Source organism: the organism of the source record quoted next, unplaced genomic scaffold (genome assembly GCF_019419815.1).
Source record: "Pyrus x bretschneideri cultivar Hongxiangsu unplaced genomic scaffold, Pyrus_bretschneideri_v1 Contig5, whole genome shotgun sequence".
Taxonomy (NCBI): Eukaryota; Viridiplantae; Streptophyta; class Magnoliopsida; order Rosales; family Rosaceae; genus Pyrus; species Pyrus x bretschneideri.
In genome coordinates, this window is record NW_025999787.1 from 10515473 (window position 1) to 10533670 (window position 18198).

The following is an 18198-nucleotide window of genomic DNA, read 5'->3' on the forward strand; positions in this document are numbered from 1 at the left end:
AAAACTGTTCTGCTCATAAGCAATATTGCTTAAAGTGGATTTATTAGAAGAAAACACTTGAAGTGCTTCTTTAGGAAACACTTCTTAAGTGCTTATCCAATAAACACTTGCAAGTGCTGCTGCACTTACAACCATGAGCACTTCTAACTTTTACGGTCAAACATGAAAGTGAAAGTACTTTTAGCTAGGGGTGGTTTTGGAACATTACCGTACCAAAATCTCTGTACCAATTACCATACCAAATATTTGGTACGGTAAAATCTATTACTATTACCGTACCAAACTTTCGGTATACCGAATATCGGTATACCAAATAGTTGGGTTGGTATGGTATGCCAATGGTAATTGCTACTCGGTTTTACGCCACTTAATTTGCCCAAAATCTAATATTTTTTAATTAATGTAGAAGTGTAAAAAAATATAGAAAAAATATATAAACGCTGTAATGACAAGCTTTACAACTTTCGTGAAGAGCTTAATTTTGAAATTGGCCATTATAATCATATAAATTATAGATCAAAATTTAACCGTTGATTGTTGTTTACATTTACACTTCATTTTTCTTATCAAATTTTGTTTTTTTTTTTTTTTTTCAGATTTTCTTTTTTGAAAACATGATCTATTAGAGGATGTAGGAAGATGAATGGTTTAGATCGTTGATATTATGTTCAGAGTTTTACGGTTAGTAAAAATATTGCTAGATGTTTATAAAGTTTCTACAAACTATATGACATTAATTCATATTTCAGTTAACCGTAAATGTCGAAACGTGATATCAAAGATCTGAACCGTTCATCTTCTTACATCCGCCAGATGATCATGTTTTCAAAAAAGAAAATTTTAAAAATGAAATTCAATAAGAATAATAAAGCATAAATGACAATCGACGGTTAAATATAAATTTAAGGTTTATGGATTATAGCATTGGATTTTGAAGCTGACCTCTTCATGAAAGTTGTAAAGTTTGTCACTATGAGTGATTTTATATATATATATATATTTTACATTTTTTACTTCTACAATAATTATTATTAATTTTGCCTCAAATAATTATATGAATCAATACATAATATAATATTAATAATATTGGTAGGTATGGTATATCACCGATACTGCTTATGGATACCAGCACTGTATCGAAAAAGTATGGTACGGTACAAATAACGTACCATTACCAATTGGTACAAATTTTTGGTAATAATTTGGTATAGTACGGTTGGTAGGGCAGTTGATACGGTAATTTGGTAAAAATTTTCACCCCTACTTTTAGCCTTTCTAAAAAAACACTTCCAAACCGGTCCTAAAGGTAGACCTCCGCACTATGCTCAAAAAGCGGATTCAAGTCCATGTGCAGCTGTAATGTTATGGAATGGTTTACCTGGTTTTGTGTATTATATATATACAAGTGTGTGTGTGTGTAGAGGTATAATGGTCCTGCTTTTTTCTACGTGTGCTTCCGATCACGACATACCAAGTCTATTAATCCAAGATTAGTAGATTTATTTGCTGGAAAGTCTTGTGTTTCAGATAAGCACATGGACGTGATGTGGAGTGGGGATGGGGGACCATGTGAGAGCTTGGCTGGAAAGAAAAATATGGCGTGGAATCTCATTTCCTTTCTCCTTGCATTAAATTCTAATTGCATAAATCCAAAAATACCAATCATTGTTTAAACTTCTACATACATGCCCTGAATTTAGTCTCACTCCTAATCACAAGAGGAACTTGTCAGACGTCGTCATGTGTTTTAACTTCCTCACGTCGCGTTGTGGGATTGGTTTGGGCACGCAGGCCCCTTGATTTCCCTGCTTGATGTAAGTCCTCTTGAAAGACAGTTAAGCTAGTCTCCCTTAAACGCCGTTCTAGTGGGGAGGCAATTAATTATTTCAATCTAACCACAAATAATGAAAAAAAAAAATTGAAAATTACACTAAAAATGCTCTAATATTCTTCCTTGCTCTATGGGATTTTGATTCCCCCTAAATATATGAACATTAGTAGATGAACTACGAAGCACTTTAGCTTCTCATTGAGACCTTGAATCTTCAGAGAAGGCAAAGGAGTAGTTAGAAGAGCCTTGTGAGCCTTGTGACACTCCCTTCCTAGCAGGAAGGGATGCCAGAATTGCTTCCAAACCTCCTCCCTTTAACAACTCCGGTTCCGGCCTTGCGCAGTCTAGATGTCGAATTTCCTTGAGCATTGCAACGACATCCTTCATCATCGGGCGTTCATCAGCACGGTCGCTGACACAGAGAAATGACACAGCTAGTGTCTGCAGCATTTCGTGCATTGCAGGATCAGATCTTCCCCTGAGCTTTTGATCGAGAATGTCAATCGGGTCTCTCTTGCACGCTAAGTGGTCCCGAATCCACTGAACTAAATGTGCACCTCCGGGCAGAGTTGGGTCTAACGGATGCCTTCCTGTTAGTACCTCTAAAAGAACAACGCCAAAACTGTAGACATCACTCTTCTCAGTGATACTTTGCATTGATGCATGCTCTGTAATCACCGAAAATGAAAACACGAAAAACAATAGTTAGCGATTTAATGGCAAAAATTTGGTAAGAAGATTAGGAACTAACTAAACTTCGTTGAAAGTAAACATTACCAGGAGCCATGTATCCATACGAACCAGCCAATTGAGGCCGATGACTTGTTTTCGAAAATTCATCACCACCATTGCTGTTCACAATCCTAGCTAATCCAAAGTCAGCAAGATAAGGCTCATGGCCAGGACCCAACAGAACATTCATGGCTTTCACATCACCATGCAGAATAGCCGGCACACAGTCATGGTGCAAGTACGCAAGTGCATGAGCCACGCCTAAAACAATATCGTATCTAGCCTCCCAATCTGCTCCTCCTTTCCCGTAACCATGTAGAAGTGAGCTCAAGCTTCCGCTGGGAAGGTAATCATAGAACAGAATTTTCAGGTTTTGGTTTGAACCCCAACCCAAGAGCCGGATGATGTTCTTGTGCCTGATTGATCCGAGCGTCTGAATTTCGGAATTGAATGCTCCTGACTCTTCTGATGACCACATCTTCTTCACTGCTAGCGTTTCTCCATTTGGAATTGTCACCCTGTATACAACCCCAGAGCTGCCGGTGCCAATCACATTCGATGATGTCAAATTCCTGACAATGTCATCTATAGAGAAATCGAGCTTCTGGTACAAGGTTATTTCCCAGCCGTCATTTTCCCTGAGAATATTGCTAGCTATTCGCGCACGGACTAGGATGTAGACTGCAAGCAGGAGAAGAACTGCACTGACACAAATGAAAACCGATGTGATCAGCTTCATAACTGATCTATTGTGCTTTGATCCCATCCTATCAGCTGGACTTGTGACTCCGCCAGAGATGTAGAGACCTGTGTTTGCAGCAAGGTCACTAAGAGGGAGCTTCCGAAAGAATGGGGTGTTAGGCAATTCGCCGGATAAGTTATTGAAAGAGACATTGAGGGAAACAAGGTTTTGAAGGTTTGTGAGAGTGTTCAAGTTTCCGGAGAGGTTGTTGTGGGAGATGTCAAGGATTCCTAGCTTGGTAAGACTAGAGAACTCAGATGGGATTTCACCCGAAAATAGGTTGCAGCTTAGGTTGAGGGATATTTCGAGTGAAGGAATTTGACCAAGTTGCTTTGGAATTTCACCTGAGAAGCCATTGTTGCCAATGTCTAGCAATTGAAGCCTACTGCAAGAAAGGATCTCAGCTGGGATGCTGCCAGAGAGCTGATTCTTCCCGAGAATGAGTTTTGTCAATTCGGTTAATGATCCAATGCTGGGAGGAAGCTGACCGGTGAGCCTATTATCGGAGATGTCAACAAACTGCAGGCTTTTAGGCAGAGTGTCAGGGACAGAGCCGGCTATCCCATTCGAATGGAGATCAAGAAACTCAAGGTTCTGACATCCTGATATCGATGGAGGGATTGCTCCAACGAGGCGGTTGTTGCTCAAATCAACGAAATTCAAGCTCTTCAAGTTGCCAATCTCGGATGGAACAGTACCTGCCAGCCGGTTACGATTCAACCTAAACCTGTACAGGTTTGTGCAGTTTCCTATATCCGGCGGTATAAAGCCAGATAAATCATTGGAAAGCAGCAGAATCTTGGTGAGATTTCGTAATCCGAAAAGATTTCTTGGTATTGAACCAAATAGGTTGTTGTAAGAAAGATCAAGAGCCTGAAGATCCTGACAGTCTGAGAGACTCTCAGGAATGTTGCCCGTAAGCCTATTTTGCCACGCGAAAAATAGAGTTAAGCCCTTGAGGTTGCCAATGAGAGCAGGAATCTCCCCCGAGATGTCGTTGTTGTCAACTTCCAATTGAGTCAGAGCAGTGCAGTTTGAGATTTCAGAAGGTATAGTACCTGATAACTGATTGACACTCAGCTGAAGCTCTTGAAGATTCGAAAGCTCACCAAAGCTTTTTGGTATTTGTCCTGTCAGAAGGTTTTCTGAGAAGTCCATGACTGTGAGCTCTCTGCAGCTTCCAAGCTCATTTGGGATTGAACCCACCAAGCTGTTCTGCCACAGCAACAGACTCTGAAGCTTCCCGAGCTCTCCAATTCGCTTTGGGATTGGACCGGTGATGGAGTTCTGATACAAGTACAGGTTCTGCAGCTCGCTGCAGTTTCCGATTTCTTCAGGGATTGGACCAGACAGCAGAGATGTGTATAAGGCTATTGTTTGGAGTCTTTTGAGCATTCCAATCGACGTGGGAAGGCTTCCGGTAATGCCGGTTTCAGCAAGGCCTAACATGACCAAGTTGGTGCAGTTTCCAATCTCCCAAGGTATCTCACCGTTGAGATTCTTGTTCCCTCCTGCTCTGTAGACTTCTAGCTTTCTCAATTCTCCAGTACTCTTTGGAATTTCGCCGCTGAGTTGATTGTCATAGAGTGTAAGATACACAAGGCGCGAAAGATTTCCGATGCCGGAAGGGATTTTGCCTTCAAAAAGATTCGTATTGAGAGATAAAGTTTGCAGCTTGTTTAGGCTGCATATTTCTTCTGGGATTTCACCAAAGAGAGAATTGTCACTGAGATCAACGATCCTAAGCTCGTGATACTCTCCAAACTCTTTTGGGATCGTGCCAGTGAGATTCGTCGAAGAGAGCACAAGGGTCTTTAAGGACTTGAGAGGCTGAAAGTTCGAAGGCAATGGACCTTGCAATTCCAATGCCTTCAACGTTATCTCCTCCACTTGTCCGTTGGAGCTGCAGCGAACCCCGAACCAGCTGCATGGACTTGTGTCGGAAGGATTCCACGATCTCAATGCGTCCGTGGAGCCGTTTAAGCTGTTCCTCCATGATAGAAGAGCTTGGCCTTGTTCATCAATGGAGTAACAAGATGAAAAGAAGAAGAGAGAGTTTATTGAAAGAAGTAAGGCGATGGAGAAGAAATTGGGAGAAGGCAAGAGATTCTTTAGAGTTGCAGGCATTGCTGGTGAGAGAAGAGAGAAGAAAGAAGAGAGAGAGGGAGAGAGAGAGAACAGCAGGTCATCTGTTTTGGGATTGTAGAGGGAGGAACCCCATGTATTGTTTATAGAAGAAAATAGCAGAAGATCTGGATCCAAGCGCTACTTCATTATTCTATTAATTAATATTGTTGTTAATTTTAGGGATGGTGATGCAGATGGGGGACTTTCGGTTTTATTTACGTAAGTGTGTTTATTTTTGAAATGGGCTAGATTAACAGAGTGTCAATGTGACGGTTTCTCAAATCAATCATGTATTATCATATGAGAAATTTAAATACATAAAAATATATGATTGATTTTGAATACTGCTGTGTGTTTATTTTTTAAATGGGTTAAACTAACGGAGTGTCAATGTGACGGTTTCTCAAATCAATCATGTATTGTCATATGAGAAATTTAAATACATAAAAATATACGATTGATTTTGAATACTGCTACAATAACATACATATCGTACGGAAGTTTTTCGCCTACTTTTCATTGTTATTTTGTGTACACAAGGAACTTACTTTTACCGGGTGTAAGTACGGTCAGAACTCACATTGATGTTGCTGAATTTCACGAAAGAAAAATTGCCCTTTTTTACTGCTCATTTTGACAGTTAAACTATTTTGTTTCCTCTTTTGAGGCATTTGTTTTCATCCCATGTCCAAGCATTAATTAGTTGGATAAAAACAGACAAGCTTTTAGGGGGACTGATTGATACACTGAAGAGTAAAATCAGCCCTTGACTCTAATCAAGGATAAAAACTCGGGTGTAGCCGAGGATGTATCTCCTCTCTCAATCTCGCTTATTCTACATGAGTGAAATAAAAAGAAGGCAATATCTCCGATCACATGTAAGAATCTCCCGTTATTCAACAACACTGTTCAGAGTTTTCAGACTTTGATAGCTCAGTGATCAAAACCAGCTAGATGTATTTAGCTCTGGAAATTGTTAATCAAGAGGACAACATCTTTCTTAAATAAGCCAGGTCCCAAAATTGTGGTCCAGCAATTTTAGTGGTCAGCGATATTTGGTGAGCCAGCCATATCTAATTAATTTGATAGCTTGCTCAATTGCAGCAAATTTTGTGGTGATTGAAGGAGCTGAAAGCTGATGAGTATCATGTTCCTATTCAATTGAGGAAACACATTCTTGGTGGAATTAATAACTTCATAAAGTAACAACAGATTTTACGGCTAAGTGGATAAAAACATTTACTAATGTATTTGAAGTCTCATGTTCGATTTACTAACCTATATATCGCTTGTATCAAAAGAAAGAAAGGGCTTCAACAAGTATGTGGCAGTAAAAGAAATAAAGATCTAGAATTTAGTCTGAATATTGAACAAGATTACGAAAGGAAAACTGAGTTTTTAAAATTTAAATTTCGTTTATTTATTTATTTAAAATTTAAACCCATGTTTTTTGTTGAATTAATGACTTCATCAAATATGTAAACTCGTGTCTCTAATAGCAGATATATAGCCAGCATATAAGGAGCAGGACTGCTGCATATGAGCAGTAAAAAAGAAAGATCAGAGAAAAGATCTATAATTTGGTTTAAATATTGGACATGATTAGAAAAGGTCAAGTGGGTTTAGGTTAATTAAGAAATAAAATTAAAAGAAAGTACATTATTTATTTATTTAAAGGGAATTTACTTGAATTTCAGGGATCTTGAGAGATTATTTTGTACAAACAGCATGGGAGAATATATAGTAATTTTGTAAAAGCACATGGAATAGTGAAGTGCACATGAAATATTGAGGAATATGTCTAAATTAAAATGGTTAAAAAAATTAGCTTTTTAACCATTTTAATAAACTGCAAATATGCTGTCGGGAGGGTCTTTGCGGGAAAGGATTAAAAGAAAAACAAAGAAAGGAATGGTGGACGGCCTCATTTGGAAGGAACAATGTCACGCCAACTCAAAGTTTTTAAGTAATTAATTTAGTATTTAGGCAAAAATCAAAACCAAATTACTTACAGAAAACAAATGGAGCTTTGCTTAATCAATGATGTTGCATTATTGCTGTGTCACGGGTTCCATTGGAGTTTAAAATTATTAGTGTATTTTAGTTACATATGTTTGGTTATTTCTTGGGATTAATGGGTGGTGATAATTTGATTCCTTTTTCTCTCTTTCCATAAATAAATTATTGTGCATATTATTCTCTCTTTAAATTAACAGAAATTGAGCATGTATAATGGTACAGTTCAAGAATATAGTTAATAATAATTGCTTGTAGCTAGCCATGCATGGTCCATATACAAATATTTACAGATATAGACCTTTCAAGGTTGGACATAATTTTTAGAACAAATACTCTTTTGATTTGATTAGAGATTCTTGGGACACTTCAACTGTAAATTGTCATTCACTTTCTCTAAGTTATTGTACACCTTACATTACATGAAATCAAAATCATCCCTGATATTTATTTTTTTTATTTTTTTTATCAATCATCCCTGATATTGTACACTTCACATATATATATATATATATATATATATATTAATATTATGGTCCTCATGTGTGCTTCACTTGTAGGAATTTGGGAAACTTCCAATTTCTCTCCTTTTACGTTTAACTCATTATAAGCAATATACACGAACATCTTATGCACTCTAAGACCATAGTTGATGGGTACTATGCATGGAATTAGTATATACATATGTTGGGAGTATGAATCCATGTCATGAGAGCAAATCTTAGCATTATTAGAATACCGGCACATTGTATAATTAGTACACGTGTGATAACACATGAATCATGAACTACAAGTTTATAATTTCACTATCTCACAATAGTTTATCCTCTATCAATTGCCATTAATTTTCGATTAAAAGTTCAAATCGTAATAGTTGTATGTGTGAGCTTGCAACATGCATGAAATGAATACAAGTACGATTAAAAAGCAAAAGAAGAGTTAGGAAAGAACATTTGGTAGTAAAAAAAAGGGAAAGGCATCTTCTCTGGATCCCTTCCTCCTAATCCACCAAATCAGGGGATCTGTACCGTTGAAATTTGATCCAACGGCTACAAACAGGGGCCCACCTTAAAAGTTATATTAACTTCAGCAGTTGGATCAAATTTCAACGACATGGATCTCCTGATTTATTTTGTGGATTAGAAGGAAGGGATCCGGAGAGGATTCCTTCCCTAAAAAAAGGTCTAAAAAGAGAAAGATATATATTTGTATATGAGCAAGAAAAGGGACATTAAAAAAAGGAGAGAAGGATACCATTGAAGGGTTATAGGCAAGAAAACCATTAACTGAATGGTCCCTCCGTCAACCCCACTTCTATTGTGATATTTTCTCTGTGAAAAGCAAAGGCTTCCTATCTAGTTAGAAATGAAGGATTATTTGGTAGGATACAAAAATTTGCTGTGTACGAATGGAAGTGATGTCACTTTTTCACTTTGCAGTAATTGGTTTAGTAGTGAAAAAGAGATATATTTACACAATATTTTTAGCTCCTCACACATTTTTCTTTGTTTTTTATCATCGAATTGAATAAATCATCGTAATTAAACAGAAGTGTGTAAAAGATCAAAAAGGGCATGTATTTATTATTTTCGAGTGAAATTGTGCACTGCCGGTTGAATAAGAAAGGGAGTTTGTCAAACTTTCAATTATTCATTTTCTTTTCTCTTCTAGAAATTTTATTGTCATCATTAGATTGAAAAAGAAAGGAAGTTCAATCATGATAATATGTCTAATGATCAAAAAGTCAAGGATAAAAATATAATGTGACACTAGAGCTTAGTCGAAAACCATTATATGAAAGGATGATTATAATACACACATACAGACACATATATATATATATATATATAAATTTTCATTCTGCATGCAAGCAAATAATTAATTAAGAACAATGAGTTTTAAGGAAAAACCTTGTATATATTTACAGATAATTCATAAGTTGTTCATGTGAATATACTAGCTCACAAATAATTGATGGAAATATGAGAAAAGTGGTTTGGATCTGGATCGCAATATCTTTTAGATTTGAGATCCGATCCAATATATTCAGAACCAAAGAGCGGTGGAGGAATCTGAGATATTGAAATGTAATAGCAACAAATATAAAGGGAGGCACATGACATGAACTTGGCCCTGCTGGTTTAATATAACGCACTAGCTATAGGTTTGTAGTGCCATTCGCTGCTGCATGCATCATGCTTTCTGGTTTTGTTAGTGCCATGTTACAACCTCCCTTAGTGCAATTTATTTATTTGTTTTGCCAGTTCTGGTTTTGGCATGAGAGAGAGAGAGAGAGAGAGAGAGAGAGAGAAGGGTGGGTTGTTATTTGTTTATATATAAGCTTTTCATATGGAATTGTATAAATGGAGTCTATATACGTAGGACCAGCTTCTCATCAGAGATTTTGCTTTACTGTTTACGGTGCTATATATGTAAGCAAGGATCACTATACAGACTATACAATGGTATTATCGATATATAATGATGCTATAAATCCTGCTCAGTGAATAGTGGAGCGGGATCTCTCTTGAAAATGGGTTCACAGTTTATATTTTTCCGAAAACTCAACCAAGAAAGTGATCAACAAACATATAAAATAGCTTCCCATCGTCATACGCTGAATTGCTGATCGAGAATATCAGTGTATAATGTATACGATAGTGAGAGAGGGTTTCTTTGGAATTGCACATGTGGACCCTAGACATTTTGTCATTGGCTCTTGGCACACGTGTTCTGGAGTTGGAAAATTGAATGGAACCCTAATTTTTTTAGTCTCAGAATAACAATAAGGTCCATTATTGATCCAACAAGATTTGTCAGAGGTGGTCTCATCAACAAAATCTATACGCTTGCCATAAAAAAATAAAGAATTTTTTTTGGTAAGATTATTACACCATGCATGCTGTTACACACGGATTTGGATCCTTTCCTGAGCCCAAGGAGAGGACCCTCTTAACCAAAGCACTTGGACCGTTGGATGAAAATCCAACGGCTATAATTATTATAACTTTAAAGGGACTCCCTGTTTGTAGCCGTTGAATTTTCATCCAACGGTCCAAGTGCTTTGGTCAGGAGGATCCTCTCCTTGGGCTCAGGAGAGGATCTAAGTCCGTTACACACACAGACATATAGGGTTAAAATTCGGGAATACACATTTTTTATATATGTTTTTGTGAGGTTCACTCCGTAATGTACTTCAACGATCCAATGTCTATCTTTCATAACTTACCTCAGAGATCATGTCTACCAAAAATCACCAAAATTCAAAAAACATATGACCGTTGGATTAAATTTAGTGTTTCTTATTTAATAGAACTGTATTCGTAAATTTTCTTCACTACAAATGAATGTTTTACATAGTTTAGGATAATTTTTTGCAATGATGATCTATGAATGATGTACTAAAATATAGATGGATCCTTGAGTTTATTACGAAGTGAACCTTACAAAATGTGTGTTAAAAGCATGTATCATGAAGCCTCATCCATATATATGTATTCACACACACTTAGTATAAACTTATATTGATTCCAATAACAATAAAAAGATTTTTCATAAGTCTCATCTATCAAATCTATACGGTCTACAGCCGTCTAAAGGGAGAAAAATATTGATAAGACAAGTTTAATCATTTGGAAAAAGAAAAATTAATTTGGCCTTATTCTCAATAAAATAATTTAATTTGTATTTCTCAATCTGAGAAATTTTTCGTAATCATAATACTGTCTTCCGGTATTACCATTAGGTGAATCAAATTACAAGAAAGAACAAAGTAAAGATTTATAATTTGGTCTAAATATATATTATGGTCCTCATGTATGCTTCACTAGCTTGTAGGAAGAAGGAAACTTCCAATTTCTCTCCTTTTATGTTTAACTCATTATAAGCAATATATGTGAACATCTAGTGCACAATAAGGCCATGGTTGATGGGTACTATGCATGGAATTAGTGTGTGTGTGTGTGTGTGTGTGTGTGTGTGTGTATTGGGGGTATGAATTCATGTCAAGAAAGAAAATCTTAGCAGTACAGGTTTATAAAGTTCTTCTCTTAATGTAAGTATCAAAAAATATGTATAACACGTGAATTTGTAATACCATGAACGATCTCATATTCCATTGTCTAACAATAATTTACTTTTTCTATCAATTGCCATTAATTTTCGATTAAATGTTCAAATCGTAGCAGTTGTATGTGTGAGCTTGCAACATGCATGAAATGAATACAAGTACGAATAAAAACCAAAAAAGAAAAGTTAGGAAAGAAACATTTAGTAGTAAAAAAACGTCTGAAAAGAGAAGGATGTATATTTGTATATGAGCCAAAGTAGGAGAAAAGGGACACTAAGAAATAACATAAAAAGAAGGGAGAGAAAGACACCATCGAATTTTTATAGGCAAGAAAACCATTAACCGAATGGTCCCTCCATCAACCCCAATTCTTAGTGTTTTTTCTCTGCGAAAAGCAGTTGATGAAGGGCTTCCTATCCGGATCTATTTTGTGGGGATCCTAGAGATTCCACATTCTAACCGTTCATCGTACATCGTGCGATCAATTTTCGTCAAGTACTATTTGTATTTAATTTTAAATAAAAAAATCAAATAATTTTTTACCGCACAATACATAATGAATGATTAAGATATAATGATTCCTAGGATCCCCATAATTTGGATCCGGATGAAATTCAAATCCCTTCCTATCCTTGGGCTTGAAATAAACGATTATTTTATTGGATATAAAATTTTCTGTGCACGTATGGAAGTGATTAGTGATGTCTCTTTTTCTTTTTATTAAAAAGGGGATTATCTAATTAGTGGCTTCGCTATAACAACCAACTTTTTAAGAGTTCGAGAAAAGTTATAGAGACATTTCAGCCTCTCCTTGAGCACCATCGTGTGATTCATTAACGTGAAGAAAAAAGTTATTACCATTTTTAGCTCCTCACACATTCCTCTTTATTTATAGTCATTAAATTGAATAAATCAAATAAAATCAATCACCATAATTAAACAAAAATATGTATTTATCATTTTTGAGTGAAATTGTGCACGGCCGGTTTGAAAAAGAAAGGAAGTTTGTCAAACTTTCAATTATCCCTTGTCATCTTTATATTTCATATTAGTTATGTTTTGGTGCAACATTATGCTAAATGCATTTCATGTTAGTTATGTTTCGGTGCAATATTACGCTAAATGCATTTCATGTTAGTTATGTTTCGGTGCAATATTACGTTGCAACATTATGCTAAATGCATTTCATGAACCTACGTGTATAATCATGATAATAAGTCTAATGGTCAAAAGGTCAAGAATAAAAAACTAATGTAAGCTTAGTCGAAAACCATTATGTGAAAGGATGAATATATCTATGGAGCAGATTTATGACATCATTTTTTTATACAATTTTTAATACATATTTTGTGGCCCATTTCATAGCGTATTTTAATAATCAAAACCGTCTATTTTTTGAGAAAATTATATATAAATCATCCTTACAAAAAAAAAATAAACAAATTAATATCCGGTCCCTGGTTACTAATGTTTATTGACTAAGACCTTATTAGTTTTTACATTTTGATTGAAGTCCCTGACATTAATGTATTTAATAATTTACATGTAAGTTACATAATTTTTTTTAAAATTAGTAATTGATTTAGGGTTTTAATACTCTCACCCTTATTAAACTCCTAATTAATTTTCAATTTATAACATTTCCAAAATAAAGAAATAAATAAGTTAGAATAAGTTTGTACCCATCAATTTTTGTACAATTTTTTTTAATTTTTAATATTAAATGTAACCAATCATATATATATATTTTTAAATCTTAGTGCACACATTCTTAAATTTATTGTATGTAAAATTATCATTTTTTAATATAAAATGTACCTATATATATATAATCCATTCAATTTTTTCCTATTCTATTCTTCAAACTTATATGGGTACATTTTATTTTGTTGATTTGAGAATGTATGTCACATCCCGGCCCGGGTAGGACCACTTCCCGGGCCCGACTCCACCGTAGCACGATATTGTCCGCTTTGGGCCCCCAGCATACCCTCACGGTTTTGTTTCTGGGAACTCACATGAGAACTTCCCGATGGGTTACCCATCCTGGGAATACTCTCGCGCGCTACTCGCTTAACTTCGGAGTTCTCATGGAACCCGAAGCCAGTGAGATCCCAAAAGGCCTCATGCTAGGTAGGATGAGAATATACATATAAAGATCACTCCCCTGGGCGATGTGGGATGTCACAATGTATCCATGTCAAGTTTAACTGGGAAATTTAATAATGTTATTGAGTCTAATATCTATTTTTTTTTTTATGGTTTTGAAAATTATACCCATATTTTGGTTAATTTTGATAAATGTACCCATGTTTAGAGTACACAATACTTTGAAGAGTATAATTTATCATTTGATATTTATAATCCCACAAATGATGGATTTTATTTAAAATCTCATTAATAGAAACAACTACACATTTCAATTTTTAATTTAAAAAAATATAATAACCTACCTAATATTATATTAATGTCATGGACTTAGATCAAAAATTGAAAAACAACAAGGTTTTAGTCACAGAATATTGATAATTGGGGACAAGATCCAAAGTCTCCAAATCCAAAACCATTAAGATATTCATTTGTAGTGAAGAAAGTGGACGAATACGGTTCTACAAAGAAACCCTAAACCCTTCTTCAAGCTCCAATGGTGTAAACACGGATCTGACCTATGTGTGTGTGTATATATATACACAAATATATTTATATATATTCGTTCTGCATGCAAGTAACTAAGGACATGGAGTTGAGTTTTAAGGAAAAAACCCTAATTTTGTATATAATTTATAGATAATCCATAAGTTGTTCAAGTGAATATACTAGATCACAAATAATTGATGAAAATACGAGGAAAGTGGTTTGGATCTGAATCGCAATATCTTTTAGATATTAGATCGCATCCAATATATTCAGAACCAAAGAGTTGGAGGAATCTGAGATTTTGTAATAGCTAATGGCAACAAATATAAAAGGGCACATGATATGAACTTGGCCCTGCTGGTTTAATATAAAGCACTAGCTGTAGAAAGATAGTGCTATTGGCTGCTGCATGCATGATGCAAAGATGTAGAAGAAAAAAATAAAGTTTATATTTTCTGGTCTATTCTTTTAGTTTAGTTTATGGACATCGATCATGCTTTCTGGATTAATTATAGTGCCATGTTACAACCTCTCTTGGTGCAATTTATTTATTTATTTGTTTTGTCAGTTCTGGTTTTGGCATGAGAGAGGGAGAGAGAGAGAGAGAGAGAGAGAGAAGGGTGGGTTGTATGGAATTGACATGTTCTGCTTACGGTGCCCATGTAAACTCTACTGTTTACGGTGCTATATATGTAAGCAATACATGATCACTATACAAACGATACAACGATGCTATCGATATACAATGATGCTATCGATCTCGCTTTGTGAATGGTAGAACGGGATCTCTCTTGAAAATGGCTCATAGTTTATATTTTTCCAAGAACTTTAGCCAACCAAGAAAGTGGACATGCATATAAAATAGATTCCCATCATCTGCTGAATTGGTGATCGAGAATCGCCTATGATAGTGAGAGAGGGTTTCTTTGGAACTGTACAAGCTAGTCGACCACCTTTTGTCATTAATTGGCTATTGTCACACGTGTTTTGGAGTTTGAAAATTGGATAGAACCCTAATTTTTTCAGTCTCAGAATAATAATAATAATAATAATGAGGTCTTCTATTCGCTCTAAGGGCTGTCCAAATCAAAAGGAAATTTTGATAAGATTATTACACACCATGCATGCTATTATATATACACACATGTATAGAGTTGGGATTTGGAGATATGCATTTTTGACACACGTTTTTGTGAGGCACACTCCTTAATATACTTCAACAATCCAACATCTATATTTTATGTCTCACTACAAAGGTCATGTCAACCAAAAATACTCAAATTCGAAATCATATGATCATTGGATTAAATGTAGTGTTTCATTGTAGAAATGTATTCGTTCATTTTCTTCACTAATATCTTAATAATTTTGGATAATTTTTTACAACAATGATCTATGAATGATGTATTAAAACATAAAAAATTTAGATCATTAAAGTACATTACGAAATGAATTTTACAAAATAAATATCAAAACTTATTTTTAAAATATGTGTTAAAAATGTGACACACCCCGATCGAGATCAAGGCATGCTGGTCGTCACGTGGAAGTGGCGTAACCATGTACACAGTGCGGAAGCTAATAAAATAATAATATAAATAGTACGAATAATTAAAAACTAGCGTTACACAAGGTAATAAAACAAGTGCAAACGAGTGTGAATCCTAAGTTCAAAGCAAGAACGCCTAATGCAGTCCAAAAGGAAACAATACAACAAATGTTGGAAATGTGCCCTAAAACCAATCATATGATGATACTTTACGGACATTTCAAACTAATGTAGTTTAAAGGGCAAACATTATTGTTTGAGCCGTCTCATATAAATGTTATATGCTTAAACGATAAGTCCAAGGAATATGTGATTGGAAGAATGCGATCTAAAGAAGTTAGATTCATGAGACCATTCTTTCGTTGACACATCCTAAACGTTCCTGATCATAGGATTGTCAATTGGGCATTGACAGTCCGTTAAGATCAGTACGTGCTATGTCTTCTCTCAGGGAGAGTGACTAGTCTCGAGTCATTGATGTGTGTGACATCAAGACAAGTACGTAGGTGCTCAATAGAGAATGAGTTCACTGAACACGATCAACGAAGAGTTCTCATATTCATGTCACATGAGAACTCATGGTTGGGATAATGCAAATTAGTCTTTTGACCTGAGGCATCACAGTTGTCTTGTGGTTAAGTCCTTAATCTTTGATTATGTCAACGTCACTCTATCAGGGTGTCCACGGCATCGTTGGGGTTAAGCCACTTAGCCATGGAGGCAAGTGAATGCGCAACAAGGGATCTCTAACCTTCAAACTGTTTTGAGGGAGAATACTCTATGATATGATTTAGAATCTCTGGCCAGAGTATGAATGAGATGTTGGAATGCGTTCCAGATCACATTCAAGGTAATCATATAAGCACAAGATTCACATTGGATAGTAGACATGAATAAACTATCAAACCAAACAATGTGGTCAAGAGTATTGTATTAGAGAGAGACCGTATTGCATTTGTAATCCTAAACTGAATAGGTTCTCCACCTCTTCTGATTAGCTTGGGTAACCATGATATGCTGCTAGGTGTCACTCATGGTTTGTGGAAGCCCTAAAAGTGTATTATCATTAACGGGAGAATTGAAAGTAAGTTTCAATTCACAATCGATTTGAAAGAGTTTGAATCGCCCACTGCCTCGCTAAAAAGAACCTAATGGATCGTACACCGTGTAAGGTAGAGTTTGAAGATTCAACGGAGATGAGTAAGAATAATTAAATGGTTTAATTATTTATGGCAAGGATTAATTAATATGATTATTAATCAAACGAATAAGTTCGTTGAAGACCTCGGGATAGTTTTGGACCTTAAGGCCCAATGGGCTTCGAACGTCAAGCCCATTGACTTAAGTTGTATGACAACTTAATGAATAATGATTCACAAAGGCCCAAATAGCCCAATTAATCCCCATAGGCCGGCCATTTAGAGGAGGGTAGTGAACTTGGCTTAATTGCAAGTTTGCCACTCCATTGTGAGGTGGTATAAAGACATCTTTATAGCCATTTCATCCTAAGGGTTTTCTAGGGAGTAAAGATGAGAACACAAACCTCCCTTTGCTCTCAAAGAATTCGGCCAATCTAGAGGGGAAAATCTAGCAATCTTACTTCCTCTAGATCACTCATTTCTTCTTTCAATATACCTTGGTGTGGAGACTTAGAGGTTCTCAATTTTGGGAACTTGGAGAAACCTTTTCATCCATCCAAATCCATGGATCCAAGATGCAAGGAATGAAGACCCTCTCTTTGGGTGATTAGCCTTTGCTTATGCAAAGAGGAATCTACAAAGGTATTGATTTCTCAACTCACTTTATTTTTGAGTTGAGTCTTGATTCACCTATCTACTAGGCTTTGAATTTCATGGGTAAATGTTTTGTTTTAAGTGCATACAAGCATGATTCCGCCTTTAATATGTTAATTGCATGCTATTGATGTTGCTTAAATGAACATGTTTTTCACAAATTTTCCTTCAACAAAGGCACACCCGAAGGTGGTCCTACACTGGTGGTGGTCTGTCAGATATGCCGGGAAAGTCCTCAGGGAATCCACCAAACATGCTAGCCAACTAGAACCTGGAGGGGCGCAAAACAAAAGCGTGAGTGGGCAAAAACAAAGCTTTTCGAAAACCAATTCAATAAATAGTTCTAACCCCTCGCCGTAAAACCTATATACTTCCCAGAAAATAGAATATATATATATATATATATATATATTATATCATGCTCGAAAAGCGTGCCATGCAATATGCCTCGAAGTAATATGCAAATGCTCAGGAAACATCAATCAATAACAAGTAACTGTCAGCCGGAGTCACCTAAAGTGACCTGTACGGCTGAATCTAGAGCTCGAATCTCCATCTCACTGACTATACCTGCACATGAGTCGGAACCACCTAAAGTGGTCTGTATGACAGGCCTGGGTGTAATATAAGTACGCTCTAGTGCTACGATCACGTGAAGGCTGGGCGAATAATCGCGGGTCACCTACGAGTCGGAATCACCTA

General features: G+C 35.9%; 1 protein-coding gene across 1 annotated transcript; it reads right to left on the reverse strand.

Annotated features, from left to right (window-relative positions):
• Positions 1–1587: 1587 nt before the first annotated feature.
• LOC103956932 (LRR receptor-like serine/threonine-protein kinase RGI3) lies at positions 1588–5714 on the reverse strand. Its single transcript, XM_009368997.3, has 2 exons — positions 2609–5714; positions 1588–2499 (listed from the first exon to the last, which is right to left on the reverse strand). The coding sequence occupies exons 1-2, from the start codon at positions 5430–5432 to the stop codon at positions 2027–2029; spliced, it is 3297 nt and encodes a 1098-aa protein (XP_009367272.2). The 5' UTR covers positions 5433–5714; the 3' UTR covers positions 1588–2026.
• Positions 5715–18198: the final 12484 nt, after the last annotated feature.

What these genes read in the sequence shown, in the direction of transcription:
- LOC103956932 (XM_009368997.3), bottom strand. Translation starts at nt 5,432, where the DNA reads ATGCCTGCAACTCTAAAGAATCTCTTGCCTTCTCCCAATTTCTTCTCC. An exon ending in GTATGGATACATGGCTCCTG is followed by an intron (nt 2,500 to 2,608) that starts GTAATGTTTACT and finishes CGGTGATTACAG; the next exon opens with AGCATGCATCAATGCAAAGT.